General features: G+C 37.0%; 1 protein-coding gene across 14 annotated transcripts in view; it reads left to right on the forward strand.

The window, feature by feature from the left end:
• MYCBP2 (MYC binding protein 2) overlaps positions 1-18,964 on the forward strand; it is a 293,673-nt gene extending 274,709 nt beyond the window's left edge. For all 14 annotated transcript variants that reach the window (XM_086709855.1, XM_086709861.1, XM_086709893.1 and 11 more), the window contains 11 exons: positions 1,020-1,139; positions 2,724-2,825; positions 3,614-3,742; positions 4,347-4,479; positions 5,670-5,773; positions 7,242-7,430; positions 8,268-8,375; positions 9,547-9,756; positions 11,173-11,280; positions 12,163-12,328; positions 18,129-18,964. In XM_086709855.1, the coding sequence (XP_086565981.1) occupies positions 1,020-1,139; positions 2,724-2,825; positions 3,614-3,742; positions 4,347-4,479; positions 5,670-5,773; positions 7,242-7,430; positions 8,268-8,375; positions 9,547-9,756; positions 11,173-11,280; positions 12,163-12,328; positions 18,129-18,244 (1,485 nt within the window). In that variant the 3' untranslated portion in view covers positions 18,245-18,964. The remainder of the gene's footprint in view (positions 1-1,019; positions 1,140-2,723; positions 2,826-3,613; positions 3,743-4,346; positions 4,480-5,669; positions 5,774-7,241; positions 7,431-8,267; positions 8,376-9,546; positions 9,757-11,172; positions 11,281-12,162; positions 12,329-18,128) is intronic.
• Positions 18,965-19,210: the final 246 nt, after the last annotated feature.

The following is a 19,210-nucleotide window of genomic DNA, read 5'->3' on the forward strand; positions in this document are numbered from 1 at the left end:
CTCTCAAGCAGGCTCCACACCCAGCGCAGAGCCAGATGCAGGACTCAACCCCATGACCCTGGGATCGTGACCTGAGCCAAAATCAAGAATTGGACGCTCAGTCAACTGCGCCACCCAGGCGCCCATGGAACTGCTCTTTTAAGAAATTGGTAGCATGTGCGGGGCGCACCTGGGTGGTTCAGTCGGTTGAGCGTCCGACTTTGGCTCAGGTCATGATCTCACAGTTCGTGAGTTCGAGCCCCGCATCAGGCTCTGTGCTGACAGCTTGGGTCCTGGAGCCTGCTTCAGATTCTGTGTCTCCGTCTCTCTCTGCTCCTCCCCTGCTCACATTCTGTCTCTCTCTCAAAAATAAATAAAGATCAAAAAAAAAAAAATTTAAAGAAATTAATAGCAAGTGGATGGGAGGCTAGAAAGGATATTCTGGGGAAATACGAAGTTCTGTCATTTTTCCCAACGGCAAGGACATTTCCTCAATCAGAAAAATGGAGAGCTTTCTCATTTTTTCAACTAGTCTTTCTCAGGCTGTTGACTGGATAAAAATATTTATGAAAATTATTTAGGAACACCTAAATTCTATAGTAAGTGTTTATATTCAGCAAAAATCAAGTTAGCAAATAAAGTAGTTATAATTTAAACACATTTATGCTCTCGGGTTGTAGTAATATTCATCTGAAAGCACTTAGCTTAGCAATATGAATTTTGTGTTAAATAACAAGGCTTCATAATCGAAATTTCTCAACCGTAGAAATGTAAGAGGAAATAACTTTGAGCTCCATAGGAGAAGAGTATTGAGACCTAATTTCTTATTGGCTTTTCACTCATTAAAATAGTGATTAGAAGTTGAGTTTTTCATAAAGTTGTGATGGATTTTTATTTCGAAAGTATGGCCCTTGATCTAAAGTTGCATTAACAAATAAATCTTTCCTTTTTCTTGAGAGCTGTTATTTAAGAGAAGAGAATTTACTAGTATGAGTATACATTTCTGGTTGCTTATTAAACTATTCTCTCCTGCTCAATAGGGTCATCTGTCTGAAGCATGGTCCCGAGTGACAAAAAATGCCATCGCAGAAACCATCATTGCCTTGACCAAGATGGAGGAAGAATTTAGATCTCCAGTGAGATGTATTGCAACAACTAGGGTACGAGGTTTTTTTCATTTTATTGTTGCATGTTCTTTTTCCATAATAGGTTTGATTAAACTTAAATCAATAAGTCAGCTTAATCCAATTTTTTTGACCAAATATTCTATTTATTAAAAAAGTGTGAAAGGCTTTTTTGAATTATGAACTAAGGATAGTGGTTATAAAACATTCACATTGACTGTTATGTGTTCTCTATCGCTTGTTTTTGTTATTATTTAGGAAGCTAAGGATAAAGTGGTTAGAAAAGGCTAAGACCTTGTGTGGTCTTTCTGATGGTGTATTTACTATACATACTTATACATACATAAGTAAGCTTATACAGTAAATTTAGTGTCAACATTATTCTCAGATACGCTGAAAGTCCTTTGAAGACCAGGCCCTCCCTACTCGTTTTGGTACTGCCCAATTATTCTAAAGTAGAGCCTACTTACTGGATTTATAGGCCTTACTTCTAAAAAAGTAAAAAGTGTATTCCCAGAGCAGGGTGGGGAAGAATCTCTTAGCTGGGGAATAGGATTGCATTCTTCAGATGAGACATCTGTAGTAATTTTTAACCTACCAAATTTCATGTCCCATATACTTCCAAAAGAGATTAGGGATTTCCTTGAAGCCAGGGCAGTGTGTCAGCATTAGGAAGAAGTAAACACTGGCAGAAATAGCTCGATAATCTTCACAAGTCTGCAAAAGAAGACAAATTGTATTTCTCTAGGGAAGAAAAAGCCACCTGACACTCTGCTGCTAGTGAGGGTGATGTGTGAAGCTTACTCTGACCACACCACTTCTCCACGCGTACACGTCTTCACCCTGCACTCCCCTCTCTCCTGGCTTACTTTGTTTTTCTTTATCTGTTTTTTTTTCCCTTTTTCTAACTTTTCCCTGCCTTACTCTTCGTCTCTATTCACTCATAAGCACCTTTTAAGTAATTAACTATTTTTTAGTAATGAAGAAATGTGTCATGTAAAACTGAATTTTAATCCTTTAAGCCCCAGAAAGTTTTAAACTGTTTTTGAGGGCTGTATTCTGAAGTTTGTTAGACACGTCCTTGTTTCTGACAGAGTATACCAAGCATAGTGCTAGGCATTTAGAGGTGTACAGAGACTTCTGAGGAGCTGTTATTATCCAGAAGAATTTAATAGGTACCCACCTACCTACTCATGGGACTGTGTAAAATTAGACAACGATTGTACCACCTTCCTTGGAAGGTAGTGCCTCAGGCAGGTGATGCTAGTTGGAAAAATTTGCAAGAGGCATTGGTACCATAAATATTCAATATGTAAATTTGTTTACTGATACAGTGTTTATATATCCCAATAAGGGATAATTTTATATCAGGTAAAAAACAGAATGGTTCATCAGAGCAGCAGTGATTTATTCAGTAAATACTTGAGTGCCTACTGTGTGCATGACACATACGGCAATGAGCATGTGTGCCTGGTACCACATCAGGAAAACTAGAGTACCACTGGGCATCCATGTATTTTCAAATTCAGCTAGCATTGAGCTGTTGTTATGGTCAGGCAGTCACTGTTTTACAAGTCTTTTCTAAAAATTCAGTGTTGTGACAGCCTTTCCTTTTAACAGCTCTGGCTTGCTCTAGCATCACTGTGCGTGCTGGATCAGGACCATGTAGATCGTCTCTCCTCGGGGAGATGGATGGGAAAGGATGGACAGCAGAAACAAATGGTAAGATCAGAATTGTTTTATAAAAACCCATCTTCGTGTCTTCTTTTTCTTTATAAGTAAGCTTTAGCTTAGCTTAAAAAACAAACAAATCTGCGAGTCAAAATTGCACAATTAGTGGAAAGCTTTGTCACATTGCCCAGCTCATCTCACAAATCTGTTTCACTTAGGGTCCTTTCTTCATAGTCTATTAGGGGCTTTAATTACTATATAAAAGAGCTTTCCCCTTCTCTGAGCCATGTTTGCACCACATCAAAATGTGCTTTTAGCCACATTCTCATTATATATCTAGGCTTTACACTAAATGTTCCCAGTCTTAGGATAAGAAGGAAATAAAGAGGCACCGTGACATACCATTTGTTCACAAATATACAGTACTTAAAGTAGGTTTGCTAGGTGTGCCTACATTCACTGGAAGGGAAGACGTTATATAGGCCCTTTCAACATTTTCTCATTTATGTTTAAGTTTCAAAATGAATAATTTATTCATTTAGCATACAGAATGTTTGAACACAGGGGGGAGAAAATGTCTTAAGTCATTACTCAAAGCATACATGTTTATTTTATTAATCATTGAAACTGCTCAGCACATTAATTATTGAATTAGGGGTTTGGAGGGATTTTTATATTTAAGTACATTTGCTATAATTCTGTTTAATGTTCAGATTCTAAATTCCTAATAGACTTCAAAACAATAACATTACTGTTGTGAATAAATCACATTCCATTTGTATGTGTGTCTGAAACTTTCTTGTTACTGTAATGTGACATGTGGGAATGCCTTATTTTAGCCTATGTGTGACAACCACGATGATGGAGAAACCGCAGCCATCATTCTGTGCAACGTGTGTGGAAATCTGTGCACCGACTGTGACAGGTTCCTTCATCTTCATCGGCGAACCAAAACTCATCAAAGACAGGTGAAGATGTCTGCCTTTACACGCAGAACAGCATCTGGAGCATAAGATACATCCAATAAATTTTTTTTTTTTTCAACGTTTTTTATTTATTTTTGGGACAGAGAGAGACAGAGCATGAACGGGGGAGGGGCAGAGAGAAAGGGAGACACAGAATCGGAAACAGGCTCCATGCTCCGAGCCATCAGCCCAGAGCCTGATGCGGGGCTCGAACTCACGGACCGTGAGATCGTGACCTGGCTGAAGTCGGACGCTCAACCGACTGCGCCACCCAGGCGCCCCAAATAAATTTTGAAATAAATGCGGGAAGGAGGCTCGGTGTACTGGGAAAAGGGGACTATGGGATCAGAGACCCCAGTGGCGTTCCCAACTGCGTCACTTACCAGCTGTGTAAAATGACAGTCGTTTAGCCTCTCTGAGACTTCATTTCCACATTCAAAAAAAACAGGGTTGTTGTGAAGATTCAGGACAAGATTGGAAATATCTGAAACTTCTTAGAGTGCTTCATGAAGAAAAGCCATTATTGTTTTTGAGCAATTAAATGTTACACTTCCTCTTTCCTAGTGATAAATAAAACATTTTCCCCTTTTCTTTAATGAATCAATAGGTCTTCAAAGAGGAAGAAGAAGCTATAAAGGTTGACCTTCATGAAGGCTGTGGTAGAACCAAATTGTTCTGGTTGATGGCTCTAGCAGATTCAAAAACAATGAAGGCAATGGTGGAGTTCCGAGAACACACAGGTAAAAGGATTTAAGATCGAACCGTGACTACTGAACTGGATGATACTGATGTGAATTATTTAATGTAGATTATTTTGAGTATATTCTGGTAACTATGACATCACCAATCACTGTATTATTGTATTTACTAGACACTGTTATCTAGGAGAGAGAACACTAGACTACAAGTCAGGAAACCTGGTTTGTCACTCACTAGCTGTGTTACCATGAGCAAGTCATTTTATCTCCAAAACATGTGATTTTTCATTTTTGATTTTTTTTTCTAAAGTAAATCTGGTTATATTCTCAGCTTAAAGTTACATTGAATCTTATGAATTCTTAATTTCCAGCACGTCTGTAGTCTGCCATTTGACACAAATTTGTGATGTTGGAGTTAAGTGCAAATCTGAACAGATTTAAATAAGAGTAATTTTTCATGCTACAAGAGCATGGTCTTTCTCATAGCTGATTTCTTTTTCTGCTATCATCTAATAGGGCCATATAATGCATTAGTAAGTGTTCTAATGTTCAACCATTCTTGTATGCATGAGTTAAACTATCCTTAAAAAAATTTTTTTCCTGTAAATATTGCTGAATTCTGTGTATTATATTATATTTATTTTTGTATCTGTGTTTTCAAATGTGCTTGGTCTACGTTTTTCAAATCTTCCTATTCTTTTTCCTGTTGTTCTGTTTTGTTTTCTGGATTCTGTTACATCTTTGATGATTTCAGACATTTAATTTCCTTTTCATATAGCTCTGTCAATTCTAGTTCCTTGGATGGGAATTCTTCTGTGTTTTAAGTTTCATATTATCTGATGATAGGTTTTCTTTTATGCCTTGTAATTTTATTATAGTAGTTCTGAAAGAGTTATCTTTCTTTTGTGTATTCTTACTTAATTTGTATTATATTTTGTATGTGCAAAATATATTTATCTGTGTTTTTGGAGCTGGGGATTTGCCATATCTGCTCAACCTCCTATCTGTTTGGCTTCAGATAGATCTTTAGTTTCTTGTCCCTTTTTTGTGATTAGCTCCTTTATAATTAGGACTGCTCACAACCCTTCCGTAAAACTGCCAGGCTGATTTTCTAGTGATAGCAACTGATACATACCTGATTGTCCTCTTGTTGTTTTTTTATTTAGCTGGGTATTAAAATATGTAGAAAACATATCCTTAAGGAAGATTTTTCTTTTTCTGCTTGAACCTAGGCAAACCCACCACAAGTAGCTCAGAAGCATGCCGCTTCTGTGGTTCCAGGAGTGGAACAGAGTTATCTGCTGTTGGCAGTGTTTGTTCTGATGCCGATTGCCAGGTGAGTATACAGTTAGGCTGCCCCAGTAAGGAATAGCCTGTATTCCCTCGGGACATATTTACTGCATATAAATAAGAGTTAGAGTTCAGCATCACTTCAGTTTTCTAAGTTAGTATATTCCTCATGTCAAGAGTTAAATTCTTGGGGCACCTGGGTGGCTCAGTCAGTTGGGCATCCTACTTCAGCTCAGGTCATGATCTCATGGTTCATGAGTTTGAGCCCTGCATTGGGCTGTGTGCTGACAGCTCAGAGCCTGCAGCCTACTTCGGATTCTGTGTCTCCCTCTCTTCTCTGCCCCTCCCCACTCATGCTCTGTCACTCTCAAAAATAAAGATACATTAAAAAAAAAATTCTTTTTAAAGAGTTAAATTCTTTATCAGAGCTAGAGAGTGGATCACATAAGCTTCTCAAGCCTGAACCAGACTGTGTGTGTTTATCAGTTACCACCATAATACATATTTAATGTTTGCTTTTGTGCTAGAAACAGGTAAAAAGTCTATGGACTGCATTTCTTTACCTCTTACATACTTTACTCACTTATTTCCCTATAAAAAACTTCCAGTATTTAAGAATTCTGTAGTCCTGAACATCCATACACATATTCCATGCTATCCAAATATTTTCAGTTCTTCAATTCAGTTAACAAGAATTTGAATAGGGTCCAGCTATGAAAGATACCTGTATATTTTTTATACCCATTGTAGTGAGGAGATAGGTAGTAATTGGGAGATTGTATATCAGGAATTTTTTTGCTTCAGGACTATGCATGAAAATAAATCCACTAAAATTATATTTCACTTTTTTATCAGCATTCTCTTTATGTGAAGTGAAAATTTAGAACAAACTGTGGGTTGATGCGGGGGAGGGGAGAGGGAAAAATGGGTGATGGGCATTGAGGGGGGGCACTTGTTGGGATGAATACTGGGTGTTTTATGTAAGTGATAAATCACAGGAATCTATCCCCAAAACCAAGAGCATACTGTATACACTGCATGTTAGCCAACTTGACAATAAATTCTATTTTTTTAAAAATTACACGTTAAGGGGCGCCTGGGTGGCGCAGTCGGTTAAGCGTCCGACTTCAGCCAGGTCACGATCTCGCGGTCCGTGAGTTCGAGCCCCGCGTCAGGCTCTGGGCTGATGGCTCGGAGCCTGGAGCCTGTTTCCGATTCTGTGTCTCCCTCTCTTTCTGCCCCTCCCCTGTTCATGCTCTGTCTCTCTCTGTCCCAAAAATAAATAAAAAAACATTGAAAAAAAAAATTAAAAAAAAAAAAATTACACGTTAAAAACCTTGCTAATAATCTTTAAGTTATATTCAAATGAAGAATAAAAAAAAACTTTATTGTTACATAGCCTCAATGTGTATTTCCTGTGGGAAATATCTTGGAAAATTAATATAATGGATATAATTACCAGGAGATATGCCCTTTCTGATATTTTGAATGCCATCATAATTTATTTTTAATAGGAATATGCTAAGATAGCCTGTAGTAAGACGCATCCTTGTGGCCATCCATGTGGAGGTGTTAAAAATGAAGAGCACTGTCTGCCCTGTCTCCACGGCTGTGATAAAAGTGCCACGACGCTGAAGCAAGATGCCGATGACATGTGCATGATCTGTTTCACCGAGGCGCTCTCAGCAGCACCAGCCATTCAGGTTGTCTCAGCTCTTAAAGTGTTACAAGTGTCTAGAATTTAAAACGGGAATTATAAATATATTTGTTATTAAACCTATTTTATATCATTGGAAGAAAATGTCCCACTAAGCTATTTTATATCACTTAAACCTATTTTATATCATTGGAAGAAAATGTCCCACTAACATCTTCCATTTCTTGAAGAGCAAATTCTGTCCCTTTATGTTTTTTCCATTTTGTGTGCTCACAATTTGTGATTTGTGTGAGTCTGTATAATCAATAGAATGTATAAAATATTCTTAAGGGAGGAAAAAATAATAAGGTTATCTAGTAGCCACTCTCTTCTTAATTTCGAAAACCCAGAATGGTAGCGTTATGCAATTGATAAACATACCTATATATGTAATGCATTTGCATACATCTATAATGTTAGTAATATTATTGAAGTTATAATTTGCTAAATAAGTTTTTAAAACTTTTACCACTTGTTTATATTTTCAGTTTTTACAACTGCAAAATAATGAATATTCTAAAAAATAAATCTTAAACCTTTAAATCAGGAGTTCCTTCTTTCCACCAGAAACAAAAGTGAATAATTTTAAATTGCTCCCTAACGTGGCTTACTCTTTTAAGGTGTCATTAATACACGAATGGTAACAAATTGGGAGAAGCTGAAGATATAGTTTATAATATTTCATGAATAACAGAGAAGATCTGAAATTTCATTATTCTAAACTTGATTTTTCCCTTACCTGCTTTAACTAGCACCTTGCATTGAACATGGAATAATCTGCCATTTTATTCAAGTGTTTATCGTTATCACATTTGCTTATATCCCTTTCTTTTTTTAATTTAAGCTGGACTGTAGTCACGTATTCCACTTACAGTGCTGCCGACGAGTTTTGGAAAACAGATGGCTTGGTCCAAGGATAACATTTGGCTTTATATCTTGTCCCATTTGCAAGGTATGGAGAGAATCAGAAACTGTCTACTTTCTATCTATTTTTATCTTTACCTTCATCTTTCAGAATAAACATGTCAGCATCTCTTGGTGTCCTTCTCAATTTACTTTTTACCCCCGTTCGCCACCAGTTTCTGCTCTTTTCATCCAGGTGTGCCAGAGAATATTATAAGATCCCTCTATCTATTATAATGCATTTCAAAACAGTAAGTGTCCATTAAAAGCTGTTTAAATGGAATTAAACATATCGCATCAGAAAATTCACTTAGACATCATCATGCATGGTGTTTGTCACCACTTTCACATCAAATCCTGAGACACGACAGCAGGTGACGACCAAAATGAATGAGTCTGTGGTGCTTGTAGCTTCTTACACCTGCCAATAAAGATGAAGTCTGGGTTTTCAGAGCCAATAAGACGAATTCTTTTAGAGCGTAGGTAAAACAAGGAGAAGATTATTAACATTTTGACAAATCTCTTTAAAGATAGTAAACAAAGCAGCAACTTGATTTGGCCAGCCAGTCATGATGAACAAAAAACCTGTTTCAGAATGTGACTGACAGTGCCTTCTCTAGTAATTCTTCATTCCTTCCTCTGTTAAGTTCTCCCTATTTCCTTCAGATGTGCAGACTGGTATAAAGGATATAAAATGGAAAGACTTGCTGCAATCATTGTTTAGTTAGACTGAGGAACAATCAAAAATATTGTAATAAATAATTTTCTCTCTCTTCTTATATGGTGCCACAGAAAAGGTCACATTTAGGAAATGATATACGAAGGTGATATACAAAATACTACCTCTTCATCTACCCTACCCCAAAGAACCAGGACACTCACACAGAGGGAGTGGGTCTTATTTGTGGCAGCAAGGCAACCTTTTATTCCCAGAAGAGCTAAGGCAACAGAAGATAATATTTCAGACTCAGCAAATATGAAGATAATGAAACAGAATTTTCATGCTTTATGTCTCATTTGCCCCCATTGTCCCTGATCTTGGAAAAATGTGGGCTTGTGAGGGTTTTACAGGATTATTTTTAAACGGTATTTTATTTAGAAAATGTCCACTCTCTGGTTATCTCCTAACACAGTGCTTAATTCTTACATGCACACTTAAGTATTTGTTGAATTCATAAATAAATGATTCTGTTAAAGAATGTTCATTTTTTAAATTTCAGAACAAAATAAATCATATAGTATTAAAAGACCTGCTTGATCCAATAAAAGATCTCTATGAAGATGTCAGAAGAAAAGCCTTAATGAGATTAGAATACGAAGGTCTGCATAAGAGTGAAGCTATCACAACGCCTGGTGTGAGATTTTATAATGACCCCGCTGGCTATGCCATGAATAGATATGCATATTATGTCTGCTACAAATGCAGAAAGGTATGCTGTAAATTATCATGGGAATTTATAAGAACTAGAGATTACCTATGTGATTAAGAATTGAATTGTATAATGATACTGAATTCTTATATCTTAAGGCCGAAGTTAAAAATGAGAAAGCTTGATACTATGTTTTAAGTTGAATTTTTTTACTCAATTTGTTTTGGGATTTTTTTTAACCTGTACAAACTATTTCCAAAGCATGTAGTATTTCTGTACACAAGCCACTTCACATCAGTAATCTCCTGTTTGCCAAATCCAGTTAGTTCTTAAATAAATCTCTCCTACTTGCTCTTACCACCATTTCCTCATAAAATTCCTTGGCTTCCAAGATGCTACTCTTGGAAAGCACTACTCTTTATTTCTGGTTATTTGTCTTTCACTCCTTTACAAGGCTCATTTTCATTTACCTGCTCTGTATAGATTTAGTTTCTCAGCACTGTATTCTTGCCTAATTACAACCTTCTTACCTTTGCAGAGCTCTTGTTCGCCAAACATCTGTATCATTCTGACCTTGAAAATTTTTTGAGACTTAGATACAAATATTTAACTGCTTACCAGACATTTTAATTTTTTCACAGATACTTCAAAGTCCACATGAGAAGTATTACATTCATCGACTTTGACTGTCTCAGTGTCTGGTCTTTATTTACAAAAGTCTTATCAATTCTGTCTCTAAATATCTCTGAATTCTTTTTTTTCTATTACATCTTCAGCAACCCTAATCATTTTCTTTGGTAATTATAGTAGCCTTCTTACTGAGCCCCCTGTGTGGAGCCCCTAACCCCTCCATTCCATCCTTTACACTTACATTGCTACTAGTAGATTAATATTTCTAAACCTCAAGGGGCTCCTGGGTGGCTTAGTGGGTTGAGCATCCGACTTCAGCTCAGGTCATGATTTCATGGTTTGTGGTTCGAACCGTGTCGGGCTCTGTGCTGACAGCTTGGAGCCTGGAGCCTGCTCCGGATTCTGTGTCTTCCTCTCTCTCTGTCCCTCCCCCACTACTATTACTACTACAGTATTAAAATTTGGAAAATTCTCACGCATGATTATCAAAACAATAGAAGGAAACATTTAATGTTTCAAAATGAGAAAAATTACTCAAACTTTGCCCTGAGAAAGCAGTTTCTCTTCACTACTTAATATATTTTTTATATTTATTTGGAATATTATACATTCTTTTGTTATTTTACTTTGACAGTACAGTGTTTGGAGTTCCTACTGTATGCATGAGTTTATTCCAGATTAAAGTAGCTTTATTTCATACTCCAGTCTAACTATATGGGCATCCACTGGGCACTGCAGGGGACAGTCTAATAGATAATAGTATTTTCTAAGACCTCTTGATTTTACTTTCAGTATCCTCATACTGTATCTTCCATGACAAGGTTTTTGTTGTTGTTCTCCGCATAGGCATATTTTGGTGGCGAAGCTCGGTGCGATGCTGAGGCTGGACAAGGGGATGATTATGATCCCAGAGAGCTCATTTGTGGTGCCTGTTCTGATGTGTCCAGGGCTCAGGTGGGTAGCACATTTTAATAGAAAAGACAGTTTAGATATGTTAAGCTCCTATTTTTTTTTCAAAAATAATAATATAACTAAGATGGTGGGAATAATACAGCAAGTTTTTGCCCAGTGTTTATAGCAGTGTATAATTTTTCAAATTAATTCATATATGTTATTTTCTTGGATGGCATTTACATTTTATAATTTTGTCTTAAATAAAATTATCACCATATTTCAACAAGTAATAAATTTATGTATTTCACTTTCTCAAACCTGTAGTCACACTTTTAGGTTTACCTCACTTCCATGAAATCTTCATAGTACATCTGTGAGACTGAGAGATAGATTAAATATTATTAACCATTCAGTTTGGCTGACCAGGAAAAATTTACCAGGAAATCAACTGTCTTACTTATTAAATCAGATTGGCTATGATGAATCTGAGATGAGAATTTAGGGCCTTCTCCAGACCTTTTGGGCAGAGCTATGCGTTTATTCATTAATTTTTCAATGCATATATCCTCAGTTTTCCAATCAGTTTTGAGAGCTATGCATACTCACATGATACGAATCACTAAGCTACATATATGACCGTCTTAACTGTAATTGAAATAGACTCACTATAGGGGCGCCTGGGTGGCGCAGTCGGTTGAGCGTCCGACTTCAGCCAGGTCACGATCTCGCGGTCCGTGAGTTCGAGCCCCGCGTCAGGCTCTGGGCTGATGGCTCGGAGCCTGGAGCCTGTTTCCGATTCTGTGTCTCCCTCTCTCTCTGCCCCTCCCCCGTTCATGCTCTGTCTCTCTCTGTCCCAAAAATAAATAAACGTTGAAAAAAAAAAAATTTTTTTAGAAATAGACTCACTATAATCTTGTGTCTGTTTATTTTCTTTTGCTATAGATGTGTCCAAAACATGGCACAGACTTTTTGGAGTATAAATGTCGCTACTGCTGTTCAGTGGCGGTCTTTTTCTGTTTTGGAACAACACATTTTTGTAATGCTTGTCATGATGATTTTCAAAGAATGACTAGCATTCCTAAGGAAGAACTACCACACTGTCCTGCAGGTATGCTTTTAATATTTTTAAAAACATTGTTGTAATGTATTTACTTTTGAGTTTAATTTAATGATCACAAGAGAACCCTGTTCCAAGTGGTAGAAATCCAGTTCAAACTAGACTAAAGAATCAGAGCAAATTTCTTGGCCCTTGTAAGCTTTTGACATTCTGAGTGAAGTAGAAAGATCACCATGGTGATGAGGGGTCAAGAGTTGTAATGGAAACCGGCACCTGGGGAAGAAGGAAGTCAGTAAAAAAATCACTGTTTCGCACTACAGGGCCATGTGAAGTTTGAAATTATGAATTGATAATAGAACAGTTTTAAAGGATTTTGTAATTTTTTTTTTTTTTTTTTTTTGAGAAGTCTGGAACCAGCACCATAAAACGGACAAGTGATTTGATCTAGAGAGGCTGGGAATCGGCAGCGTAGGGAGCGTCAGGAAAGCCAAGGAGTTAAGCCGCTGAGAATACAGGAGAAATAATTGTGTGTAGAGGCCAGGCTGAGAAAAATAGGAGTATGAAACCAAAAAGAAACCCAAAAGATTGGAAGAGGTCAGGAGGCTGGTGGTTCCAATGCAGTGGAGTACCAGGCTTCACAGAAGTGGGGGAAGCAGAAGGGGAGGTAAATGTGACCAAAGAAGAGAATTTTACATGAGATATATCTGAAATTGGTGAAAATACATGCAAAAGTACTTACAGCACAATCCACAATCTTTGGAAAGCTGAGAAACATACTCTCATCCACTGCTTATCAGAGAGCAGATGCTAGAACCCTACTGAAAAAAAGCCTGTCAAAATTGCTAACACCTCTACCTTTCAACAGTCCCACTTCTGAGGATATACCTACATATGTGAGGTAAATAAAAAAAGCAAATAAACAAGACTATTCATTGCAACATGGCTTGTAAAAATAAAAATTCATAAGCAACCCAGGTGTCCAGCAAGAGGGTGGTTACACACTAAGTACTGTGCACCATCAAAAAGAGAAAATGGTGATGAGGATGGAGTCTCTATGTACTCATATGGAAAGATGTGTAGGAGACTGTTACATGAAAAATCAAGTTACAGGGGCGTGTGAGTGGCTTAGTTGGTTAGGCATCCAAATTCAGCTCAGGTCATGGTCTCACAGTTTGTGAGTTCAAGTCCCACGTCAGGCTCTGTGCTGACAGTTCAGAGCCTGGAGCCGTCTTTGGATTCTGTGTCTCCCTCTCTCTCTGCCCCTACCCCACTTGCACTGTCTTTCTCTCTCAAAAATAACTAAACATAAAAAAATTTTTAATGAAAACTTTTAAAGAAAAAAGAAAAATCAATTTACAAAACAAGGTATATAGTCTGCTGTCTTGTAGGAAAGGGGAAAATGAAAATATATGCTCATATTTGTTTATATTTGCCTTTAAAAAACTGTGGAAAGATACACTAGAAATTAATAAAATTAATTTACTATTGGGAAAAACCAGGAAGATAGGTAGAGATGGGAGAAAGGTGACTCAATGTATACAGTGTTTTAACATTTTGATTTTTAAGCCATGAGAAATATATTATCTATTCAGAAAGAATAAGTAGGGTTTTTTTTTTTAAGTATAGCTACTTTTGCTATTTTGTTTATGTTAAATAGATAAAAGATTGTTCGTGGCAAATAGAAATTGTTACACTCTTTCCCCTCTAAAAAGAATTTTTTATTTTAAAGTAGATGTAGTAGACTTTGAAAGAAGCAAGATCAGAATAACGTGAGGCTAGGTGTTTAGGATAATGACCAGCATAAAGATGTGAAATGTAATAGCTAGAGGAGGGTGGTGAGCTGGAGGTCAGCAAATGAAGGAAGTACGATAAGGGGCAGTTTTCTGGCTCATGTTAGTTTCACGGGAAGAGGGTTATTGAATTGAAAGTTGTAAGTCAGTGGTCTAGAAGTAAATGGGAACCAGGAGAGTCGGTCTTGCTTCCTGGCTTCATGATACAGAGGAGCTCAAGAGACCAGCAGCTTCTAGTTGAGAAAGTTTAGAGGCAAGCAATATCATCAGGGAAAATTCACATTTTTACTTAATGAAAGAAAGTTTCTTGTATGTTCAGAAACGAAGACAAAACAACAACCAAACACTAAAATTAATCAAGAGGTTAGCTAGCAATAAAACAAGTGTGGAGAACACAGAGGTGGATAGTCGCTGAGAGGTTCCAGCAAAGGCAAGGCTTCCCTCACACATTCACATGATCACCGAGCTCTGCCAGTACAGGGACTTCACCCTGGGAACAACCATGAGCCAGAGGGATGAGGCAGGAGAGGATTTACAGAGATGACAGAAGGAGGGCACTGACCTCAATCCTGGGCATTTTCACATACATTTTCTTACCTAGTTTTTACAACCTACAAGGTAGCTGGTGTTATTCTCACCTTCACAGATGGAAAGTTAAGGCCCAGAGAAATTCAGTAGCTGGCCTAAGATCATAACACTTAGACTGAGGCATGCTCTCCCAGCCTTTCACATTCATCTAACTCATTAACTCATCCATTCCTATAGAGAACTGGAATAGAATTAAAGCAGACCCCACAGTGAAATCAGCAGGGAAGATGGCCATACATTTTACTTAGAAGGATGGAGGGATTGATTCTGTAACCACTGTCAACCCATTAATTCCAATTTTTAATATATGGATAAGAACAAGAGTCCAGATTAAGAAGTTAAAGTAGACCATTCCTCTGTTACTTTCTAAAATAATTATTAACCACCTTCTTAGTGCCAGAATACTTAGAGTTAAATATTGCTGTGCCTATTTAAAAGATGAGAGACCTAAGGGGTTCCTGGGTGGCTCAGTAGGTTAAGCGTCCAATTTCAGTTCAGGTCATGATCTCGCGGTCCATGAGTTTGAGCCCCACGTCAGGCTCCATGCTGACAGCTCAGAGCCTCGAGCCTGCTTTAGATTCTGTGTCTCCCTCTCCCTCTACCCCTCCCCCACCCACACTCTGTCTCTCAAAAATGAATAAATGTTAAAAAATTTTTTTTCAAATAAAAAACTAAAATAAAAGACGAGGGACCTAAGAATCAAGAAAGATTAAGTTAACTTTGCCTCACTTTTCTTATCTGCACAATGGGGACAATAGTTCCTGCCTCTATGACTGGTAGAAAATTGAGTTGACATACTAGAGCAGTACCTCAATAGCAAGCACACAAGTGTCTGCAGGTGATTTTTCTTTTGTTTTTACTTTCACTGTATTTTTTTTTAGCATCATGATTATATTACTATTTTTTACCTTCATGATTAGATTACTAACTCCTTGAAGATAGGGGCCATGTACTATTCATTTTTACATCTCAAGCACCTAATGTAACACCATTCACACATTAGGCACTGAGTAAATATTTGTTGAGTAAGTGACTGTTTATTTTCTCCCAGAAAAAAACAAGGACTGCCGTTTGCAGGAGCCATCATTTATGGTGTCGTGTACTTGAGTGTCCCTCTTCCTGACAACTCTCCCCCACCCACCAGTGTGGGTAGAATATCAGTGTGCAGTGTGATTTGGGGTGGCAGGTACTGATACACACTATAATTTATAACCGGAATAATTACCTTTGTAGGTTTTAACCTCTGCTCTTATGTCTGGTAGCTGAAACCAGCAGTTGACTTCTCCCTCAGTCATGACCTGTCTTCAGTGTGATACTTACCCTCTTGCCTTGGTCTTACTCTTATATGGATAGAGGCAGTTTGTACTTGTTCAGTGGTAGTAATAACAGCCAACATACTGTGCCAGGCTAAGAGCTTCATAAACACTAGCCTTTTATCCCTCCTGTTTTCCTTCTTTTAAACCTAGAAGAGCTAAATTCAGTTAAGATCTCATTCCCCATTCATCTGGGTGAGCTTATTCCATCCAATCTCATACTTTTCTTTCAGAGTCAAAATTTACATTTATTGTTTTGGTTACTAGCTGTAGGAAACAAATGCATACTTCTGTTTCTTCCTCTGCTGTTAGAGACTCTGTATTCAGGTATAAGCCCAGCCAGGATTCCCTACACAGTCAAGTTCCTCATTTATAAAGGAGCTAAATGTCCTTTACTTTTTTTTTAATGTTTACTTATTTTTGAGAAATAATGAAACAAAGCACGAGCAGGGGAGGGGCAGAGAGAGAGGGAGACACAGAATCCAAAGCAGGCTTCAAGCTCTGAGCTGTAGCACAGAGCCTGACATGGGGCTCGAACCCATGAACCATGAGATCATGACCTGAGCTGAAGTTGGACGCTTAACTGAGCCACCCAGGTGCCCCTAAAAGTCCTTTTTAAATGATAAGAAACACATGACATGAAGCACAATGATATAGCAAGTCTTTTAAAATAAAAAAGTATAGTTTTATGTACATTTTTAAGCCTCATTAAGTTTCTATTTTCCCTAAGTGCTTCTTCCAGATTGTTATATTTTATATTATGTTACCACTCATGTATGTAAGCTGATTTTCATTTTTCTACTAATCTTCCTTCAGATACTTTTAAAATAACAGTCTTTAATAATCAGTCTTTCCATTTCATCAGTGTGTGCGTTTTCTTCAGAGAACTAACATGGCTTATTTACATTTAAATTTGTTTTTACCTGCAGAAAAACATTCTATTAAAAAGTCTCCACATTTTCTCATCCAGAATAGTGTTCAATTCAACTGAACTGACAGATTTTCATGACGATTTTTGTTTATTGTTCTTTGCTTTAAAATGATATACCTAATGTTCAACCTCACTAATCAGGGAAATGCCAAACAAAACCACAATGAGGTGTCATTTTACACCAATTAGAATGGTTAGAATCAGAAAGACAAGAAATAGCCAGTGTTGGCAAGGATGTGGACTAGAAGGAACCCTCGTGCGCTATTGGTAGGAATGCAAACTGGTGCAGCCACTGTGGAAAACAATATGGAGGTTTCTCAAAAAATTTAAAATAGAAATACCATATGATCCAGTAATTCCACTACTGGGTATTTACCCAAAGAAAATGAAAACACTAATTCAAAAAGATATATGTACTCCTATGTTTATTATAACATTATTTACAATGGCCAAGATATAGAAGCAACCCAGGTGCCCATCAAGAGATAAATGGATAAAGAAGATGTGTACACACACACACACACACATACATACACAGAGTAGAATATTACGCAGCCATAAAAAGAAAGAGATCTTCCCTTTTGTGATAACATGGATGGAGACATAGAGGGTATTATGCTAAGTAATAAGAAATAAGTCAGAGAAAGACAAATGCCATATGATTTCGCTTAAATGTGGAATCTAAAAAACTAAACGAAACAAAAAAGCAGAAACAGATCCAAATACAGAGAACGGTCTGATGGTTCTGAGTGGGGGAAGTAGGCACAAAATGGGTGAAGGGGAGTGGGCGATACAGGCTTCTAGTTATGGGATGAATAAGTCACCAAAGTGAAAGGTATAACATAGGAAATACAGTCAGTGGTATTATAATAGCATTGTATGGCTCACTTGGGGTAAGCATAGCATAATGTATAGCTGTGTGGAAGCATTATGTTCCACACCTGAAATTAAAGTAGCATGTGTGTCAACTGTACTTCCATTAAAAAAAAATAAAAATGTTTAAGATGAGGTATCTCATTCATTGATAGAATAAAATCTATAGCTCATAGAGGTGATTTCTAGGCAAGATGTTGTAGGTAAATTCTGTCGTTTTTAAAATTTGTATTTGTGTAACCATAGTCCTGTTATTTCTTTGAATATCTTATCAGTAATTTATATTTACATTAGGTTTGTATTTATGTGTGTGTTTTTTTAATTATATGCTTTTGCCTCCTTCAAAATGTATACAGGTCCCAAAGGCAAACAATTAGAAGGAACTGAATGTCCACTCCATGTTGTTCATCCACCCACTGGGGAAGAATTTGCTCTGGGCTGTGGAGTGTGCAGAAATGCTCACACTTTTTAGAACACTCAGATTCCTTTGTCTACAGAGAAGAAGTTGCCTTCATCCCCCAAGTGGATGTGGTAAAGTTTAAACTCTGCTCAGGATAAGGACGGGACCATTTTTACATCCATGAAAATGAACCATTCACAGTGCAAGAAGGATGCCAAATACCATGTACATAATTCTTGCTATGGAAAGTTTCCCCATTATTTCAGTTTATTTTCTTTTGAACCAAGACATCAAACTTGTGAGGTGTTTGCATGTGGCCATTACAGTCATTGGCCTGTGAAGCATTGAACATTTATAGATAATTGATATAAAAGAATCGCCATGCCCATGGACTAAGAATGATGCTGGCTTTCAAGCAAAAAAGAAAAATAATCATTGTTTATTGTATACTGCCTTTTTTTGTAATCCTGTATAATTGCATCACGGGTGGGGATGAAAAGAAGAATATTCTGGTTTATTTCCTAGACTGTTATTTAAAAAAAAAAATTGTGTTAGGACTGGCATATAAATGTAATAAGTATCACACTGTATATAAAGATATCAATGTTTGTTCTGTATAAGAATTACTAAATTACAAATGCAGTTTCATTTAAACTTCTAGGTTAAGTTGAGCCTGAAATTTTAATGAAGTGCAATACTGAGTGTGCCTCATTATCTTGCAGCTGTAAACATATTGGAATGTACATGTCAATAAACCACTGTACATTTTTATACAGTGATAAAGTCTAACAACTGTGTGAGGTGTTTCTTCAGAAATAAAATTTAAATACCTTTAAGGTCTAAATTCCATCCAATTTTCCTTGTAAAAAAATTCACTGACACAACACAATGATAACTTTCATAACTCTTAGGGAAAATAAGACTAGTAATGAAGTACATTTTGGAATCTTAATTAAACACTGGGAAGAACAAATAAATATATGTATTAATAAACAGACACATGCCAAAGACAGAAAAAAAACCATCTAGGAAATTGAC

The sequence above is a fragment of the Puma concolor genome, chromosome A1 (assembly GCF_028749965.1).
Source record: "Puma concolor isolate L17-30 chromosome A1, mPumCon1.1.hap2, whole genome shotgun sequence".
Classification (NCBI taxonomy): Eukaryota; Metazoa; Chordata; class Mammalia; order Carnivora; family Felidae; genus Puma; species Puma concolor.